At 42.3% G+C, this 20589-nt stretch overlaps 1 protein-coding gene across 2 annotated transcripts in view; it reads right to left on the reverse strand.

Annotated features, from left to right (window-relative positions):
• LOC116981015 (RNA/RNP complex-1-interacting phosphatase-like) overlaps positions 1 to 20274 on the reverse strand; it is a 49054-nt gene extending 28780 nt beyond the window's left edge. The window contains exons 1-2 of one of the 2 annotated variants that reach the window (XM_033033617.1): positions 20165 to 20274; positions 19914 to 19967 (exon numbers count right to left, since the gene is read on the reverse strand). In XM_033033617.1, coding sequence (XP_032889508.1) covers positions 19914 to 19942 — 29 coding nt within the window. In that variant the 5' untranslated portion in view covers positions 19943 to 19967; positions 20165 to 20274. The remainder of the gene's footprint in view (positions 1 to 19913; positions 19968 to 20164) is intronic. The other variant, XM_033033618.1, reaches the window with a different exon arrangement.
• Between the last annotated feature and the right edge of the window lie 315 nt (positions 20275 to 20589).

The following is a 20589-nucleotide window of genomic DNA, read 5'->3' on the forward strand; positions in this document are numbered from 1 at the left end:
GAGACAATCAAAACTTTGTTCTTGGTGAAATGCAGTGAATAGTAAACATAACAGACCCATGATATTAAAATGAAAATTTAAGTATTACAAATATGCAGTCTATGTAGATAAATCTAAATTATCATACGGAGTTACATCCTTAGTCAAAAAGCACCTTAGAACAGTAATTCAACAGAAAAACTACTGGCAGGCTTCGCCTCAATGCACCAATTCTCTATTCAGGCTCTTAATCGTCAAGTTTTACTAAAATCACCAGTTCTTCATTTATGGAGTTGATCATTTTAACATTTTTTCGCAATATGTTCAACCATAAAAAAATGAAGAGGCTTGTTATTTATTTTCATTCCCCCACACCCTCCCTCGCAACCCCTCTCCCCCCCCCTTCCTACGACCCCAGCCAGCCACATTGTCTGTCCATAGAAGCTTAATCTTCTTAAAGGCAAATTGTCAGATAATTCATCATCCAATGTTAGGTAACTGACCTTCAAACAAACTCCCCCCTTATATTCCCCTCTTCCCTGTGCCCCACCGGGATTAGCAGCCATTTCTCTCATTCCCCTTTCCCCCTATATTCTTTCCTCAGGCTTCACAATTTGCATCTCCTATCATCTCTCACAATTTTTGTCTTTTCATCTCTGGCCTTTGTCCAATCACCTGCCAATTACCCCCTGTATCCACCTATTACTTGCCAGGCTTTGTCCTGCTCCCACATCTCTTCCAGCTTCTCCCAACCACAATCAGTCTGTAGATGGGTCAAAACCCAAAACGTCACCTATTGGTGTTCTCCTGAAGTGTTGCCTGACATGTTGAGTTACTCTAGCACTTTGTGTCTTCTTTTGGAAAGCGGCATCTGCAGTTCCTTGTATCTTGCAGGCAGTAATGCATTTCACTCTCAAAAAATAACTTGAAAGAAGTCCTCCTGTATTTACTGTGAAAATGTCAAATAACTCAGAATCCATACATGAGTATAAGTTGTTTATTAAGAAAGCACACAGAGCTCAAATACATAGGTGTTGTAAGCTCAAGCTTTACGACAAATCTAACTAGAGGTTGGACTAGCAGGCTAGATAATATGAAACACTCAAACCAGATAGCTGATTGAGTGTGCAGTGGTATGCAATTAAAACATGGCATGGATTAGGTCAACTAGTACTGACTGATATACATCCTCCTCAAGTATAATAAATTGTAAGCTCAAGCTCTACGACGAATCTAACTAGAGGTAACTAAATAAGCATACAACTAAAAACTTGTAATGTATAGTAGGGAGATACAGTGCTTTATAAATCGCGACTAAACCATGAAGGATATGAGTAAGGAGGAATACAATGTGGCCTTAGTAATGGAAACCTGTAATCAGTATTTAATAGTCTTTGTATTTAGGTTAGGCCGACAAACCCGTCCTATATTCGTACGGTACAGGCCCTCTGCTGGAGGGACGGGTGACATCATATCAGGCAGTGGTTCAACAGTCTTTGTAGGAGACTTCACGGGTGACATCACCGGCGGTCTAATAGGTGATTTAGCCAATGCTGCCGGTGGCTTTTTGGCCATTGGGGAGCCATTAATGTTTGAACCCATTAGTCTTTGGCACAAAGTCCAGGACACTGACGTAGCCATACGAGAACTGCTGACATGGTCTTGGTTCCCTCACCGGCAGAATATGTTTTTTATTGCGCCTGTAAATTCCTCCTTCGGAACGGACTAGATAGGAACGTGGCTCCAGGCAGGTTTCTGCCACGACGCCTATGCGGTCATGTCCTTTCTGTGTTTGTAGTCTCCAATTGGAGGCGTGGGTTCGTATCCCACTTCTGACACCATGTGAGAATGTCAAATAACTCAGAATCCATACAAGAGTATAAGTTGTTTATTAAGAAAGCACAGAGCTCAAATAGATAGGTGTTGTAAGCTCAAGCTCTACGATGAATCTAACTAGAGGTGGACTAGCAGGCTAGATAATGTATGAGACACGCAAACCAGATAGTTGATTGAATGTCCAGCTCCAGCACCACCCTCCCCAGCAAGCGCTGGAATGCCCCTCCCTCCCGGCATGTCCTGTCCTGCCTTGCGAGTGCATTGTGACGTCACTCAGAGGTTTTCTCCCCGAAATGGGTGTTTTCGGGCTGTTTTTAAAACTTTAAACGATTAAAAAGTTCGGAAATATACGTGGGATTGCTACGGGAAGATATTTATCGCCTTGACGGGAAACATGCGAGTAGAATGTGTGAAAATGGGAAGGCTGTGGCCTAGCTTTTGGAAGAAAATAGGAAAATTAACCAGACTGACACACACAGCCACAAACATTTGTAATTGTCACTATATGTCACGTTGTCACTTCATTCATTCATCCAATTCATCTGAAGCATGGTCCGGATTCATCAGTTATCCTTGGGTTTTCCTCTTACAAACCAAAGTATCAAGTCTACTTTGGTTCCTGGGCAAACTGCAATCCAAAATTAAAAGTTTGATTCTTTTTCCCCCCCACAACTTGATATCTTCCATCCATCTGAGATTGCTTCTGGCGCAAGAATCCATTGAGGTATTTCCCTAGTATCTGGGCCATGTCCTCTCCTCAATGCTGCCATCAGAAAGGAAGTCCAGAAGGCAGAAGCCCCATATCACCAGATTCAGGAACAGCTATTTTCCTACCTCCAAGATTCTTAAACTGACCCGCATATCCCTAATCCTATCTTGGCAACGGAACACTATTTCTCACATCAAATTGACTTTTTTTGGCCCAATTGTGTTTTGCACAAATTTCTTGATTGATTTTGTTTTTCTTCTCACTGTCTTGCTGAATGTATGCAATTGATATATACTTGTTATGTGTTGTCTCAGACTATGTGCCTATGATGCTGCTGTAAGCATAATTTTCATTGGGCCTGTACCTCACTGTAATTTTGCATGACAAACTCAACTTGAGATGCTGCCTTTTAACCCAAAATATTATTCTAAGGCAGGACATATTAGCCCCATTGGTTTTTTTTTGTCATCACAAACCTTTTTCTGGTAACCACAACAACCATCAAGGTCATAATTATCGAAAATCTTCGTAACATTTGAAATCCCATGACCAACATAAATCTTGATGAAAGCTACAAATTTAACAAAAATGATAGAGTGAACTGTTCTGGTTCACTATCTTGAAGAATCAACTTTTATTTAGTGCCCAAGACCAAAACTAGTTTGGAAATGACTACTTTGCATTTGGTGGTTTAAATATCTGACTATATTTCAGTTGGCTTGTCATGAAGTAAATGCAATTTCCAGATGTGTTACTTTCGATTCCCCTTTCCTCCAATGGTTGCAGGTTTTTTAGCTTGAAAGCAATGGGAGAAGTCAACATAAGGCTTCTTAAATCAAAGAATGGGGAATATCACCACAGGTGCAACACATATTTTCTGGATTGTCCATTTTGTCAGATCAACAGAGGTCACAGCCTTGGGGGTCAGAATGCCAGCCTGCAAAGAGTACCAGTGACCCAGTCGCAGGAGGCAATTCTGACTCGCCATTCAGCACGGAAGTCCCAATGAGGTCAGAGTCGGCCACCTCACTCAACCTAGGAACATTTTTGGGGGACCGGACCAGACCACTAGTTGCCGGAAAATTAGTGGCTGACCTGTACCAGCACACGACGCTACAGACGACCCTGATGAGAGCCAACAGGGTTAATGTGAAGTGGATACTTTCTCATGGAGAATCTAGAGTGGGGGGGGGGGGGGTCACGGTTTAAAAAAAAATTCAAGACAGAATGAAATTTTCTTTGAAACCGTCATTCATAGGACATAGGAAATGTCAAGCTGAGGTTGGAATCATATCAGCCATGATCTAGTGAATGGCAGAGCAGGCTCAAAGATGGCTAATTGTCCAATTCCTGCTATTCATTTGCAAGTATATTCATGTCCCCTTGATTCATTTCATTAAGATCCAGTGTATAGACCTTCGTGATCAAAAATGGCCGACGAATCAAGAACGTCATCCGACGAATCAAGAACCTGTCATGTGCAATGCTTTCCAACAAAGCAACTTACTTCATCAAAAATCTGGACAATATCCTTGAAGTAAAAGTATCTTGCCTTGCAAATAGGTCACTGGCATTCAAATAAACCAGTTCTATTTGGATACATTTTCCAACAGAAGGAAGGTGCATGGACTCAAAATCCCAACAAAGGTAAAAAAGTGGTAGATCTTTTCCTGGTTCTTCCTTTCTTTCTTTCCATTGCCTTTGGCAGTGATCGTACAACCTGGAAAAGTATTTCCTGGCATAAAATCCTCCTGTAAAGTCAAAATATACACTACAAATAATTCACATATGAAAGCAAAGGTTGTTGAAGCTCTGTTGCTGCCATTTGAAAGTTTCACATTTTTTTTTTAAGATCACCAGTGGCGGCGCTGGGAACGGCTGCGGCTCGCCTGTAGTCCGTTTGTCTTTTACTTTTTTGTGTTGTTTTTTTTCGTTTTGTCTAGTAACGTTTTTGGTTTTTAGGTTGTGTTTATGTGGGGGGGGGGGTGAAACGGGGCTTGCTGTCTCTCCCTTCGGGGGGAATACGACCTTTTTGTCGTATCCCCCTTATCTGCCTCCGTCTACGCTGAGGCCTAATGGCGGAGCCGGCGACCTCGGGACTCTGGAGGCAGCTGACAGGACTTGCCCTGGGCTCGCTCCCGTGAGGGTGGCCCAGCCCGGGGCTGGAACTGCGCTCTCGTGAGTGCGGCCTGGCGAGGGGCTGAGACTCTCCCGTGAGGGGCTGTGGCCCGTCGGAGTGACCCAGCCCAAGGGAGAACGGCGCTCCCGTCGGAGTGGCCCAGCCCGATGGAGAACGGGACTCCCGTCGGAGTGGCCCAGCCCAAGGGAGAACGGCGCTCCCGTCGGAGTGGCCCAGCCGGAGGGAGAACGGCGCTCCCGTCGGAGTGGCCCAGCCCAAGGGAGAACGGGACTCCCGTCGGAGTGGCCCAGCCCAAGGGAGAACGGCGCTCCCGTCGGAGTGGCCCAGCCCGAGGGAGAACGGCGCTCCCGTCGGAGTGGCCCAGCCCAAGGGAGAACGGCGCTCCCGTCGGAGTGGCCCAGCCCGAGGGAGAACGGCGCTCCCGTCGGAGTGGCCCAGCCCGAGGGAGAACGGCGCTCCCGTCGGAGTGGCTCAGCCCGAGGGAGAACGGTACTCCCGTCGGAGTGGCCCAGCCCGAGGGAGAACGGCGCTCCCATCGGAGTGGCCCAGCCGGAGGGAGAACGGCGCTCCCGTCGGAGTGGCCCAGCCCAAGGGAGAACGGTACTCACGTGAGGGCGATCCGGCTCGGGGCTGGAACGTTCTGGCGGCGTCTGGGGTTCAGCCGCGGGCCAGTGGCTGCGTGTGCTGGACTGGAGGGCGGCAGCTTTGACCACCCCCGGGCCGCGGTGTTTGAACCGGCCCGTTTGCGGGGTTGGGTGAGCCGCGGGACTGTTTGTACCATCGCCCGGTGGGGAATCGCCTCAGCGCAGAGGGAGAAGAGGAGGGAAGAGATAGTAACTCTAAGATTTTTGTTTCCACCACAGTGAGGAGGTGCTTGGAGGATACACTGTGGTGGATGTTAATTTGTGTTTATTGTTGTTTATTATTGTATGATTGTATGTATGACTGCAGGCACGAAATTTCGTTCAGACCGTAAGGTCTGAATGACAATAAAGGTATTCAATTCAGTCAATTCAATTCAATTCATAGTATTATTGACTTGATGCCCAATTGAATTCGCCCCCCCTCAAAATTAAAAAGGTTAACATGATATCCAGTCAGCTCAATAACTATAGCTGATGTGCTCTCTATTGCACACTATAGCAATAAATCAGATTTCTTGAAAAATATATTATCATTGCCCAAGTTTTCACTGAATCAATCTACTAATTATTAATAAGATAATACTTTGACACAAATGCAGTCATAAATTTACAAGGTAAATTATAACCATGCAAACTCTACATTTGTTTTTCACAATTTAAATGTATTTTGCTCCATGCTTCGATATGATTAAGCTCAACTATCACTCCAGTCCATAAGCATGACTCCCAGCTTCTAATCACCTGATCACAAGCAGAGATGCTGCCTGTCCCGCTGAGTTACTCCAGCATTTGTGTCTACCTTTGATTTAAACCAGCAGCTGCAGTTCTTTCCTACACCTAAAACGAATTCTCTGTTCTTCACCCCATGCTCAGTATACGTCGTTTCAATGTTTAAGAAGAAACTGCAGATGCTGGAAAATCGAAGGTAGACAAAAGTGCTGGAGAAACTCAGCGGGTGCGGCAGCATCTATGGAGCGAAGGAAATAGGCAACGTTTCCGTTGAGTTTCTCCAGCACTTTTGTCTACCTTACATTGTTTCAATGATGCTCAATGGAAGCCCAACATCTTTGTTTAATTGACAAATGAGCCACCTGCCTCTACTTGCCTAGAGTGGATGTGGAGGGGATGTTTCCACGAGTGGGAGAGTCTAGGACCAGAGGTCACAGCCTCGGAGTAAAAGGACATTCCTTTCGGAAGATGAGGAGGAATTTCTTTAGTTGGAGGGTGGTGAATCTGTGGAATTCATTGCCACAGAAGGGTATGGAGGCCAAGTCTATGGATATTTATAAGGCAGAGATAGATAGACTTTTGGTACAGTTGTCAGGGGTTAAGGGGAGAAGGCAGGAGATGGGGTTGAGAGGGAAAGATAGATCAGCCATCATTGAATGGCAGTGTAGACTTGATGGGCTGAATGGCCTAATTCTACTCCTATAACTTGATCTCATCTTCTCACTAGGACATGTTACATTTAACAATTTCAGACAGTAACTTCCTTGAACTCACGCCTGTTTCTCTCCACAGATTGGGCCATATCTTTGTTTCATTCTTTCCCAATCCCCTTTCAGTCAATTTTTAAAAGTTTGGATACGTAGATATCCCTGGTCTAGACATTTCCTGTTCTTGCACACACAAAAAAAAACATATGTTAATGTAATAAAAAGGAACTGCTGATGCTAGTTTATACCAAAGATAAATGCAAAATGGTGGAGTGTCAGGCATTATCTCTGGAGAAAATGGATAGGTGACGTTTCGGGTTAAACCCCATCTTTACACTAATTAGGGAAAAAAAGCGAGAAGCGAAGAGAGGCAGGACAAATTAAGGCTGTCACTGATTACCACAGGCGACATTGTTCCCTGATAGGCAACTTGTTGGATTGAGTCCGGAGCGAGCCCAAGAGGGCTCCATGGTTGCAAACTATCAAGGTAGTTAACGGACTTTTAGTAGTGGGGGGGTGACACTGGTGCAATGTCAACCAAGGTTAAGGGGAAAAAGTAGGCAGGTGGGGGGAAGCAAGGCGGGTGGGGGAGAGGGAAAGGAAACGAGTGAACCAAGGTGTGGTTCCCTCCCTTATTAGCTTTTCATCTGCATCCCATGGTTCTGCTCTTGCTCCCTCTCCCCAGACGCAACAAGGCCAGTTCCCCATGTCCTCAAAATTCACTCCACCAGCCTCCACATCACCCTCTCGTGTTTCCATCACCTCCAACGTGATCCCGCCACTAATCACATCTTCACACCCTTTACCACCTTCCGCAGAGACCAGTCCCTTGCAATTCCTTTGTTTACTCATCCTTTCCCACCCAAACTACTCCCTCCCAAGTACTTCAATGTGCTTCATTGTACTTCAATGAGGAGATGTAATACCTCCTCGCTCAACTACATCCAGGGACCACAGCAATCCTTCCAGGCAAGACAGAGGTTCACATGCACCACCTCGAACCTCATTTACTTCCTCCAGTATTCCCGACATGGACTCCTGTACATTGGCGAGACCAAGCGTAGACTCGGCAACTGTTTCGCTGAACACTTATGCTCTGTCCGCAAAGGCCTACGAATCTCTGGGTTGCTGACCATTTTAACTCCCCTTTCCCTACTGGCCTTTCTAATCTGGACCACCTCCATTGCCAGAGCGAGGCCAGATGCAAACTGGAGAAACAGCATCTCATATTGAACTTGGGTAGTTTACAACCCAATGGTATGAACGTTGAATTCTCCAATTATAGATAACGGACAAATACCTACCTTCCCCCTCACCAACTTTACCCCCTAAACCTTGGCTGACTTTGCACCAGTTTCCCCTCTTCTCCTCCCCCCACCCCCACCCCCACCCCCACAGTTTGCAACTATTTATCCCCCTTGGGCTCACACCTAACTCAATCCAACAATTTGCCTACCATGGAACCCCCTTGCTTAAGGTAATCTGTTGTCGGCCTTGATTTGTTCTGCCTCTTTGCAGTTCCAGTTGCCCCCCATGCATACTTTCTTCTAACATGTTAAAACATGTGACTTTTATCCCCACGTTGCCAGTTCTGGGGAAGGGTCCTTTACTTGAAAAGTCAACTATTTCTCTCCCCACAAATACTGCTTAACTGGTTGAGTGCATCAGCATTTTCTATGTCTGTGTTTTGGTAGACTTGAGCAGGGTTGAAACAAGATCCCAGAACCAGGGATAACTGAATAAGTGTTACAAACAAATTTCAAATTTGTCAAGAAGCATTAAGTCAGAGGCACAGATTGCAAAAAGAAAAGTTGCAGTCGATTTTAAATAACCAATTGCAGAAAGTAAATGTTAGTTCCATGAATTAGTGAATACGGCAGTCAGAGACATTACTTTGTTTACTGTAAGATAATTTATTGGAAATTGTGCATAAATCAGTGTGGAATTTTAAGCGTATCAGTGAAAGTAATGAGACTAATAATTTTGATAAACTATGTTTCAGTGGATTAATTTTGATGGATTATTTTGATCTTCAAAAAAATTCACAAATTCTTTGAATACAGTATTCTGACTTCAGCTACTCAAGAATGGCCAAATCTCCCTGCTATACAAAGATAGTAGATCTGCAAGAGCATAAAGAGGCCATAACCAAACAACCTACATCAATTTGTCATTGTCGAATGTGATGTTTGAAGTAATCCATTGTTAATAAAAGATTTGATAAACAACATTTTCAAAAAAGCAAGAAATGCTAAAACATTGATATTTAGATAATTTTGGTAGATACTTCCATTCAAGACAAATAACGTGATCAGATACTCTAAATTAGGATGGCAATTGGCATGTTATTTCTAATGAGCATTTAAAACAAAAAAAAGAAAAAAAACAAGGCAACCAAATTTTGCAATTGAATATGACATTGTCAAGATGTACAACGTGGGAATTGATTTGATTGAATGATGATTGTCATGCCACAGAAACAAATAAAAACATTTGTGGTTGAGAAAATAGAGGAAGATACAGAGTTTTCCCCAATTAAAATTGAAAGCATTAACCTTCTGAAAATGTGTTTACTTGCTCCAAATATATCTGGCTCAAACAAATCTGATTGCATCATTACTCTTAACGTGGCACTCAACTTCATCATCTTTAATTCTTGAATCTGACCTTCAGACAGTATTGACTCTAAACCTACAAGTCGCACAAATATCGATAACGGACTAGATTGTGCAGACTTGATCCGCTGTTCAGGCAAGTCCTCCAGCGTCCAAATATCCATTTGTCGCCATGGAGTTTCCAACATTGGCCCTGCAACAACCTGCTAATAAAGGTCTGTTTCACTGTCACTAAATGACCGTTAATCAGACATTTCAGTTGAAATTGATTTAAATATTAGACTGCCATTAAAAAGCAAAGTGAAATTATTAAATAAATACTTAGCTAAACTTACCTTTTTAAATTGTCAGAAACCCTCTTGGAATCAATTGTATCATATTAGATACAGCTGATAGAATAAATCTGCTGTATGTCAGCCAAATTTGGAGTACATCAAGCTCCTCAGCTGAATTTATAGAATGTCCAGGAATTCCAGCACATTCCATATATTTACAATACAGTGCACAAATTCAGAAAATACATACTTCAGGCAGCCAATGGTTTTCCAAATATAAATTACACAACTTCTAGATACATTTAATTTGACCCCACTGACCACAGGAGGCAAAATCACCAGCTTTTTAAAAACTTCCTCAAATTAAATTTTGACAACCCAATTAAATAAAAATTCAAATAGGCAGTCCAAAATTAATTATGCCTCTAGCAGGCTATGGTTTGCAGATTATTATATGGCTTTTGATACCGATTGTCGACATTGGGAATTGTTCTTTTGCATGGCATTAACTTTGAATCTGGTTAAGTAACCCATAAATGGGCACCAGATGATATACATATCAGGTTTACTAGAAAGATTAATCACCAGAACTGCAATATTTCATATTCTGAAAAAGCCATGTATTTTCTATGTTGTGCACAACAAATAAATTTAACGACAGAAAAATCCAACGTGGAGAATCAAATTAACAGATCAAAATGCTAGTGGAAGAATTTTAACGTGCAATTTTATTCTACAAAGTATTTTGTTAATATATTACATTCAAAAAGGAGTTCGACGTTTATTTCACAATATTTTAAAATGCTTCAAAACCAAAGTACCTTTAAAGTAGCAATTGCTGTAGTAAATAAAATGCACATACTTTCGTACAGGCACTAGTTACAGATACCCAATATGTCCAAACAGGAAGCAGCTGCGTAAAATCTAAAATGTCCAGTAATACCAAATTGCTCACGATCAGCTCAAGATTATAAATAAACAAGTCTAAAATGTACAATCTGTCTCGGTAAGCAAACTGTCTCCAATGATGCTTACTATTTCACGCAGACAAAAACAGTACTGCTCAGCAACTTCTAGATTTAATCTAAATTTCTTCAGCATCAAAATTCATTCAGATATCGAAAAACTACACCCCTTAGCACTAACCTTTATTGATTCAAAAACATACTTTACTGCCCAAGCAAACATACCTCAGACATATTGATGTTCGATTTGAAAAAATATTCCAAAAAAAGACTGAAGTTGTTGTATAATTTTGTTCCTTTACTTAAATGTGCCTTTTATTAAAATTATGATCAAGCACCTGCAACATTCACAAAATATCTACTACAGGTGCACAACCTTTTATCCGAAAGCCTTGGGACCAGACACTTCTCGGATTTCGGAATTTTTCGGATTTCCGAATGGAAGATTTTTAGCGTAGATTAGGTAGGTGGCGTGGGCGGCTTGAAAAGTCTGGAGCGGCTGCCTCCTCCCCGGAGACCAGGGAATCATTGCTTAAATGTTAGTCAGTTAGTGGTGGAGGGATTTTATGTGGGGGGGGGGGGGGGTGAAGGGGGAAACTTTAATTCTTAGTCCCCTACCTGGTCGGAGAGGCGGGGAGCGGGCAATGCCTTACCGGGTCGCCGTGCAGTAAGCTCCGGAGCGCTGTGGCTGCCGACTCCCAACATCGCGGAGCTGGGGACTGCGGGCGTCCGGCCGCGGGCGGCGCCGGTTGGAGCTCCGACCCCGGCAACTCTACCCCTGGCTGCACGGCTCTTAAAATCCAGCACGGCCCGCGGCCGGACGCCCGCAGCCCCAGCTCCGCGATGTTGTGAGTCGGCGGCGTCGCAGCGCTGGAATACCAGCGGGGAGCGGACAATGCCTTACTGGGTCGCCGTGCGGTAAGCTCCGGAGCGCTGTGGCCGCCGACACACATCGTGGAGCTGGGGCTGCGGGAGTCCGGCCGCGGGCCGCGCTGGATTTGGAGCGCCGCGCAGCCACAGCGCTCCGGAGCTTACTGCACGGCGACCCGGTAAGGCATTGCCCGCTCCCCGCCTCTCCGACCAGGTAGGGGACTAAGAATTAAAGTTTCCCCCTTCACCCCCCCCCCCCCCCCCCCCCCCTTCTTCACATAAAAGCCCTCCAAACTAACTGACTAACATTTAAGCAATGATTTACAGATGTTTAAGTGTCTCCCCGGTCTCCGGGGAGGAGGCAGCCGCTACAGTAGTACAGGCCTGGGTTGACCGTGGGTCGTTTCGGGTCATGTTTGGCGCCAAACGCGAGCTTTGGTGTGCAGACGACATCCTGGAAAAAATGTCCGGTTTTCGGAGCTTTTCGGTTTCCGGAACTGTTGTGCACCTGTATGCAGAGTGGACGCTGGCGCGCTTTGGCTGCCGCTGCTCTCTCTTCACATTGTGTTTTTGATTTTCTGTTTTTGGACTGAATTCTGTTTTTAATTTGTGTCTCTGTGATGTCTTTATTACTTATTTTATTCTAATTATATGTTTTTATTCCTATTAATCTATGTAAGGTGTCCTTGAGATGTCTGAAAGGCGCCCATTAAATAAAATTTATTATTATTATTATTATTCCAATTCTAAAGGCAGAATCGGAAAACAATGGAATATCTAATTCATCAGTTCAATAGCCTATATGGTGAAGAATGAAATGAAGACTAGGGAACATGGGAAAGTTAATGGGGATGTCTTGGAGATGGTCTGCATTACAGTAGAGGTGGTATAGACATTTTAAAAGTACGAAGGCAGCTAAATCTCTAGAGCCTGATCGGGTACACCCAAGAACACTGCAGGATAGGGAATAAATTATGGGAATCCAGGTAAAATATATGCATCGTCATTATAAAGTATAATAGCTCGATTTGTTTAAAACTTTTCTGAAAATATTGGTTGTGCACATTACACAATAGTACTCTTGCACTTGAGTACAACAACATAATATGGACCTGAACATCAAAGACAGTGAAAATAAGTCTTGATGTTTAGTTATATCTAAATGAAGAGATCTTCAAAGTACCGCTAATTTGATAAAATATAATCTGGTAAATACTGAAGGTGCCATGTCATTAACTCCTAAATGTTAAATCGGTGTGCCTCAAAACTGAATAATTTAACCAAAGATTCAATCTTTTCAGATCTTAGTTGGTTAGCAACTCTTAAGGACTTGCAAAATGACGCCATACGCAAGAAGAAAACGCAAGATTACCCATGGGTGAGGTGCCAAAGAACTGGAAGGCGGCTAATGTTGTGCCGTTATTCAAGAAGTGCTGCAAATAAAAACCTGGAACTATAGACCAATGAGTCGAACATCTGTGGTAGGCAAGTTGCCGGAGCGATGGGGTGATTAGACTAGTCACCTTGGATTTGTGTTTGAATTTAATGTAACTTTATTTAAGTAACCAAGAAGGTGGATTAGGGCAAGGCTGTAGATGCAGTCTTTATGGATTTTATCAAGGCTTTTGATAAAGTTTCCCATAATAGACTGCTCAGAAATGTCAGATTGCATGGGATCCAGAAAGAGCAAACTAATTGGCTACATCATTGGTTGATGGTAGATGGTGGAAAGTTGTTTTGCCAGAGTGGAGGTCTGTAACTAATGGTGTGCCTCAGGGGTTAGTTGCAGTATATCATCTGTATCAATAATTTGCATGAGAACATACAAGGCATGGTTAGTAAGTCAGCTGGGTAAGTGGGAGCAGCAAATTGAGTTTAACTCAAGAGAACTGCAAGGTATTACATTTAGGGAAGTCAAATCAGGACAGGACCTTCACAATGAATGATAGAATCCTGGGGAGTGTTGTAGAACTGCAGGTCCTAGGCATACAAGTACATAGTTCCCCGAAGGTGGCAACACAGGTAAAGCTGATTTCCATCATGCTAGCCTTTATCAGTAAGGGAATAATATAGGTTGGAATGCAATGTTGCAGTTGTACAGGATGCACTTGGCGTGTTGTGTTCAGTTTTGGTTACCAGTGATGCCGTCCAGTGGGAAAGAGTGCAGAAGAGATTTATGATAATAAATTATCATTAAAAGATCAATTACGCAGTGGAGTTCGAGAGAGGAAGGACCCCAACAGTCTTTTCAGGTGAGGCAGACATTCACTTACACCACCTACAACCTCATCTACTGTATTCACTGTTCCTCGTGTGGACTGCTATACATCGGCAAGACCAAGCGCAGGCTTGATGATTGTTTCCCTGAACACCTCCGCTCAATCCGCTCAAACCTACCCGATCTCCCGGTTGCTGAACACTGAATTCCCCCTCCCATTCCCCACACTGACCTTTCTGTCCTGGGCCTCCTCCAATGTTAGAGTGAGGCCCAGCGCAAATTGAAGGAACGGCACCTCATATTTCGCTTGAACAACTTACACCTCAGCACTATGAATATTGACTTCGCTAACTTCAAGTAATCCTTGCTTCCCTCTCTCTCCATCCCTCTCCTTCCCAGTTCTCCCACCAGTCTGACTGTCCCCGATTACATTTTATGTTTGCTTTGTTGTCACCTTCTCCTAGCTAACAATGATTTAATTCTACATTTTCCTGGAATTTCATCTATTTTTATCTCGTTTTCACACGTTACCCTTTCTTATCTCTGTGTCACCCTCCCCTGACTCAGTCTGAAGAAGTCTCGACCCGAAACATCACCAATTTCTTCCATCAAGAGATGCTGCCGCTGAGATACTCCAGCATTTTGTTTCTATTTACGAGGATGTTGTCAGGACTTGAAGGCCTGAGTTTTTTGGAGATTTGGGCAGGCTATGAATTTATTCCTTAGATCTTAGTAGACCGAGGGATTGAAATCATGAGTGGCATAAATTGGATGAAGGCTCAGTCTTTCCACCATGATTGAGGAATCAAGGTTTAAGGTGTAATATTAATCTGAAGGGCAACTTTTTTCACACAGACGGTGCCTAAATGGAACGAGCCATCTGAGTAAATGGTTGAGGAGGGTACTATAACAACACTTAAAACACATTTGGGTAGGTGCATGGATGGGAAAGGTTTGAAGGGATATGGGTCAAATGCTACTAGCCCTGATGCACATTTTGGTTGGCATGGATGAGTGCCCACTAGGGCATTCCTTTGGGGGGAAAGCAATTGTCCCAAGATACAATTAGAGGTCAGCAGGAAGTGAGCGTTTTAACTGATATATCTACACATACAGCCATGTTACATGTCAAAGCTATATGCAAGACAATTCTCTCATGGAGATCAAGTATTCCTACTCCAATATTGTAAAACATAACAGTCAGCACAATATTCTTGGCAAAGATTCATTACTTATTTGTTTAGCACAGCAACTGCGAAATGAATGCACTGGCAGTTTAAACTGAAAATGGCAGCATCTAATAGCATGTTTGACATTTGCAAATAGAAGAAAATTTATATTGTTGAATCAAAATCCAACTTAAAGGTACAAAAGCAGAAGTGGACTCACGAACCTCAAATTTAAAGGTGTTAATAAGTAACAGCAAACTAATTAAGCACTAATTAAGTATACATCACGGAAAACACCACGATATACACAAAAGTAACTCAGCGGATCAGGCAGCATCTCTAGAGAAAAGGAATAGGTGATGTTTCGGGTCGAGACCCTGAAGAAGAAACATCACCTATTCCTTTTCTCCAGAGATGCTGTCTGACCCACTGAGTTACTCCAGCTTTTTGTGTCTATCCTTGATTTAAACCAACTTATGCAGTTCCTTCCTACACAGGGGAAACACTACTGCTTGTACTAGTAAATCTTGAATAAATAATACCGGTGATCTTGAAACAAATAGTGATTTTGGTTTTAGGGGAAATTGTAGGACATTTGACAATCCATCGTATCTAGATTGACAGAGGAACAACACCTCCAACTTCAATTAACCCTTTCCTTCCCTCCCCATCCTAGTTCTCCGACCTGTCTGTCTTCCTGATTAAATTTTATCTTTGTATGCTTCGTTGTCAGCTTCCTCTAGCTAACAATTTTACATTTTCCTTGAACTTCGTCCTCTTTGATATCTAGTTTTCTCACCTTATCCTTCCATATCTCTGTCGCCCTCTCCCCTGAATCTCAGTTTACAGAAGGGTCTCGACCTGAAACATCACCCATTCCTTTTATCCAGAGATGCTGCCTGTCCCGCTGAGTTGCGTCTATCTTCGGTGCAAACCAGCATCTGCAATTCCTTCCTACACATGTCCATGTCATGATCCACATCCAGATTGACAACTGTGCAACATGCTATTAGTGATCCTTGTGATAGTTCTATAAAAGTAGAATTTTCACCAAAATAAAACAATGGAAGTTGATCTACATCAATGAAAGAGGATCAAAATTAGCTGGCTCGATTACCACATTCAGAAAACCAAGTTACCTACACAGATATCCATTGCCAATGTTTATAATAAATCACAGGCAATAGCAACATCTGTGTTTGCATTAGGCACTAAAATTCTAGGCATTTTATTGCATTAATTGGGAATTATGTATAAAGACAGAAATGGGGAAGAGTTACCCTCATTTGTTTGTAATTTCAATGTAATTTTATGTTCAGTAACCTCCATGAGGTTACTGATGGTTACCACAATTTTATTATTTGTTATTGATTGGTTAACCTACCTAACAGGCTGCCACATCCATTCAACTTCTTATGTGGCTTGAAATCGGCAACATGTTTGTTTTTCTAATATTTCATTTCACACTTAATTGCAAGTCAAAGATAATTTCTCATAAAGATGGCAAAAGCAGTGAAGTAGTAAAATAGAAAATGTGACGATGTAAAGAAATAGTATGCAATGCAAGTCCTTAAGAGTTGCTAACTTCAACTAAGATCTGGAAAGATTGAATCTTTGGTTAAATTATTCCGTTTTGAGGCACATTTAACATTTAGGAGTTAATGACACAGCACCTTCAGTATTTACCAGATTATATTTTATCAAAATAGCAGTATTTTGAAGATCTCTTCATTTGCATAAAACCAAACATCAACTTATTTTCACTGTCTTTGATGTTCAGATTCTTATTATGTTGTTGTACTCATGTGCAAGAGTGCTAATGTGTAATGTGCACAACCAATATTTTCAGAAAATGTTTTAACAAATCGAGCTATTAGACTTAGAAGAGATGATCAAGTTACTAAACTTTCTCCCAATCAAATAAGTATCTTCGGAGAACCAGAGTGTAAAATATGTTATTTTGTAAATGAAAGCTTTGAAATTAAACTGTATTATGACAGAATTTCATAGAATAAAACCACAACACTGAATAGAGAACCGACAGCAAATGTGATGAGTGAATCCAATGTTGATTGGAAATGCAAACTCAATCATTTGCTTAGCAGAGTGCAAAGGACTCTCAAACAACTCTTTTCGATTAACTTATTTCTATTGCTAAATATTAGTCTATGATTTATTAATCCAGTGAGTATTTTTAATTATGATAGTTTCTGTGCAAATAAAATTGGCCTGTATGCTTAAGTAAATTGCTAAGGGCTGTATGCATAAGTATATTGTTCTGTAGTTGAAAACAAAAATGCACCGATGTATTTTCCAGTATAGATTTCTGTGTAACAAGGGATTAATAGCTACAGCAAATGACAATGAATTGAGAGAAAATTCTGGGAAATAAATATCATCATCAGTACAAAGAAATGTGGTAAATAGTTAACATTGATTATTGTTCATGTTGTTATAAAAGCATAGGTAAGCATCAAATAAGACACGAGTACGTGCTTACAGCTCACTTCCACCAGAGCGTAAATCACCATAAAAGTTTTAGGCTGATCTGATGCTTGGCCTCCGTTCCATTTTCTTGTTCAATTTCCTCAATCTCAGATTTCCCATGTAGTTGATATAGCTTTGATTTTCCTTACACTATTACTGTTATCCTGGTTGTCTCATGGCCTGGTACAGCAGCTCCAATACATAGAAATGCAAGAGGCTGCAGAGTGGTTGATACAGTCTGGTCCATCACAGGCACAGCCCTACCCACCACCAAAACCATCGACGTGGTGCTGTCTCATGAAGGCAGCATCTATCACCAAGGATCTCTAACACCCAGCAGTGTCCTCTTTGTCTTACAACATCAGGCAGGAAGTATAGAAGCCCGAAGATGTACACCAGCAGGAATAGCTACTTCCCTACAAACATCATATTCTAGAACCAACCTGCACAACCCTTCATCGATCGGGGAATTGAATACAAGAGTCAGAAAGTCACGTTGCAGTTTTATACGACATTGTCTAGGCCACCTTTGAAATATTGTGTGCTGTTCCGGTCACCCCATTACAGGATGTGGAGGATTTGAGAGGGTGCAGGAGGCTTACCAGAATGCTGCCTGGAAAGGAGAGGATGGAAACAGACTTGGAAATTGTCACTGGAGCGTCAGAGGCTGAATGGAGACCTGATAGAAGTACCTACACAGATGGAAGATAGACACAAAATGCTGAAGTCTGAGAAAGTGTCTCGACCCAAAACTGACTAAAGTCTGAAGAAGGGTCTCGACCTGAAACGTCACCCATTCCTTTCCAGAGATTCTGCCTGTCCTGCTGAGTTACTCCAGCTTTGTGTGTCTATCTTTGGTGTAAACCAGCATCTGTAGTTCCTTCCTGCACAGAGGTATAGATGAGTTGGACAGTCAGAACCTTCCCCCAACCACCCCTCCCAAAAAAGGTGCAAATTTCAAAAATTAGAGGGCGTACCTGCAAGGTGAGAAAGCAAAATTTAAATATCTGTGGGGTAAACCACACAAATGGGAGAGTGCCTGATAAGCACTGCCCGGAATGGTCAAGGCAGATGCAATAGTAGCATTTTAGATAGGCACATTTATAAACATGGAATGGATCACGTAGACATTTGTTTAGCTTGGCATCATGTTCAGCATGGATATAGTGGGCTGAAGAGCTTGATCCTGTATTTTGTTATTCTATGTAACCCTAACCTTACCTCAGCAACAGAACTTTGCAGACCGCACACTCACTTTATCATAGCCTTGTTTTCTAATTGCATTTTTTCCATTAATTTTTGGTGTTTTTTTGGTCTTTTTGTAGAATGTGTGTCATTTATGCACAATTTATTTTTGTGTGTTGTCCAGGTCGACATGCCTGTGATACTGTTGCAAGCAAGATTTTCATGGTAACTGTACTTGTGCACATGGCAATAAACACAACTTGCTCCGTTCAAAGCAATTGGTTTATTCTTACTTAAATTTTTTCCAACTTTCATAAGGCATCTCCAAGACTTCAATATTGATTGATCAGTATTTAGTATAAATTTTACATCCTTTCTGCCATGAAAAAGTTCCTCCAGCAGATTGCCACTGACCACAGGTTCTGGATTATCCTTTGCAACAAACAATCTGCTGGAGGAACTCAGCAGGTTGAGTAACATCTGGGAGAGGGAGAAGAAGAAATTGTCCGCTTTGGATCAAAATCCTACATCAGGACGGATTGTTGATCCAAAATGTCAACACCACCCTCCACACAGATATAACCCAACGAGTTCCTCTAGTAAATTGTTTGATCATCTACATTGCGCCATCTGCAGTCTCTTGTGTCTCCGAATTATCCGTTATTGACACAACTAGACATAACCGATCAAATTAATAACAATGCAAATCCATTTTTGCCATCATTGTTGCCGGAAGCGGTACATTGGACAGGACATCTTGAGGCAAGGCTGATGTTTGAGTAACATCTTAATTCTTAAGGCTTAGAGATTTATTGATTCTCAATTAGACCATAGTCTGATCCTAGTTTTATCTCAGCGAGATATTAACAAATCCTTATAAAGGAAAGCTGCATCAGGTTATGCAGGTGAATCTGACCTACCACAGCTTGCATATTAACGCATTTAATAATTCTTTCAGGCGTCATTCCACGCCAAATAATTAAATCTTAACGTTTATATGCAAGATCTAGAACGTGTTACATTTCATATTTCTTGACGATCCAAAGTCCTTTTATTTCATGCTACTTCTTGGCACTTGAAGTTTATGGTATGAATTAGAAAGGACCAGCAGTCCACTGCACCGCGCACTGAACGCGCACACACACAGACATTCACACGTAAATATACCACCTTGTGGGATTTATCCTCCAAAAACGCAAAACTCGTAAGTGTGACACTTACAATTGTGAAGGGATCGTTTACTTACCAACAGATGTACTAAAGCGCTGCTTAATATGGCTGCGGATTCCCTCCTACTTACCCGGTGGCCGACATTTTAGACACGGATTCGCCTAATATTTAGTTCTGCAACTAAATCCTTCTAATATCAGTCTGGTTATACTTACCCATCGGGAACCGTATTCTTCTTCACCATGGCTTATAGGAGCCGATGGAAGTCACTGCAGCAAATAGAAAAATCGCGCTGTTAAACGTTTTTACTTGGATTTGGTTCAGTCAACAGGCACCACAGACCAGGCCTCGATCCTTTCATACTAAAATCATCAGCGTGACTGCGCTTAACCTCCAGCTCAAAGGTTGGATTGTTATGTAGCAATTCAGTATCTGTTAATCAGCGGAAATATGATAGAAAACCTACCCCGGCTTTTTTTAATATAATGTTTGAAGCAATATACAATTATTTGTCCTGATCTATTCCATACAACCAACACCCCAGCCAGCAGAGAAATTTCCAGAACACAGATCTGCGCATGTGTACAGTGACGCCCCCAAAACAAGCCCCCTCCCCCCCTTCGCTAGTTTCACCACAACGCGCAGACTCGGGAATGTAGCGGAGCGGCTCGGATTGTTACTGTGGTGGCTGCAACCTGCAGCTAACCCGGGCACGTATGCAAACCACAATGTTACATTGATCGCTTCATCTATGCCATACCACAAAAGAAGCGGGCGATTAATTGACTCCAGAAAGATAAGAACACAAAAGTTTAGTTTATTGTCTCTGAAGAACGGTCACGACCCGAATCGTCACCCATTCCTTCTATCTAGACATGCTGTCCGTTCCCG

This window comes from Amblyraja radiata, chromosome 15 (genome assembly GCF_010909765.2).
Source record: "Amblyraja radiata isolate CabotCenter1 chromosome 15, sAmbRad1.1.pri, whole genome shotgun sequence".
Classification (NCBI taxonomy): Eukaryota; Metazoa; Chordata; class Chondrichthyes; order Rajiformes; family Rajidae; genus Amblyraja; species Amblyraja radiata.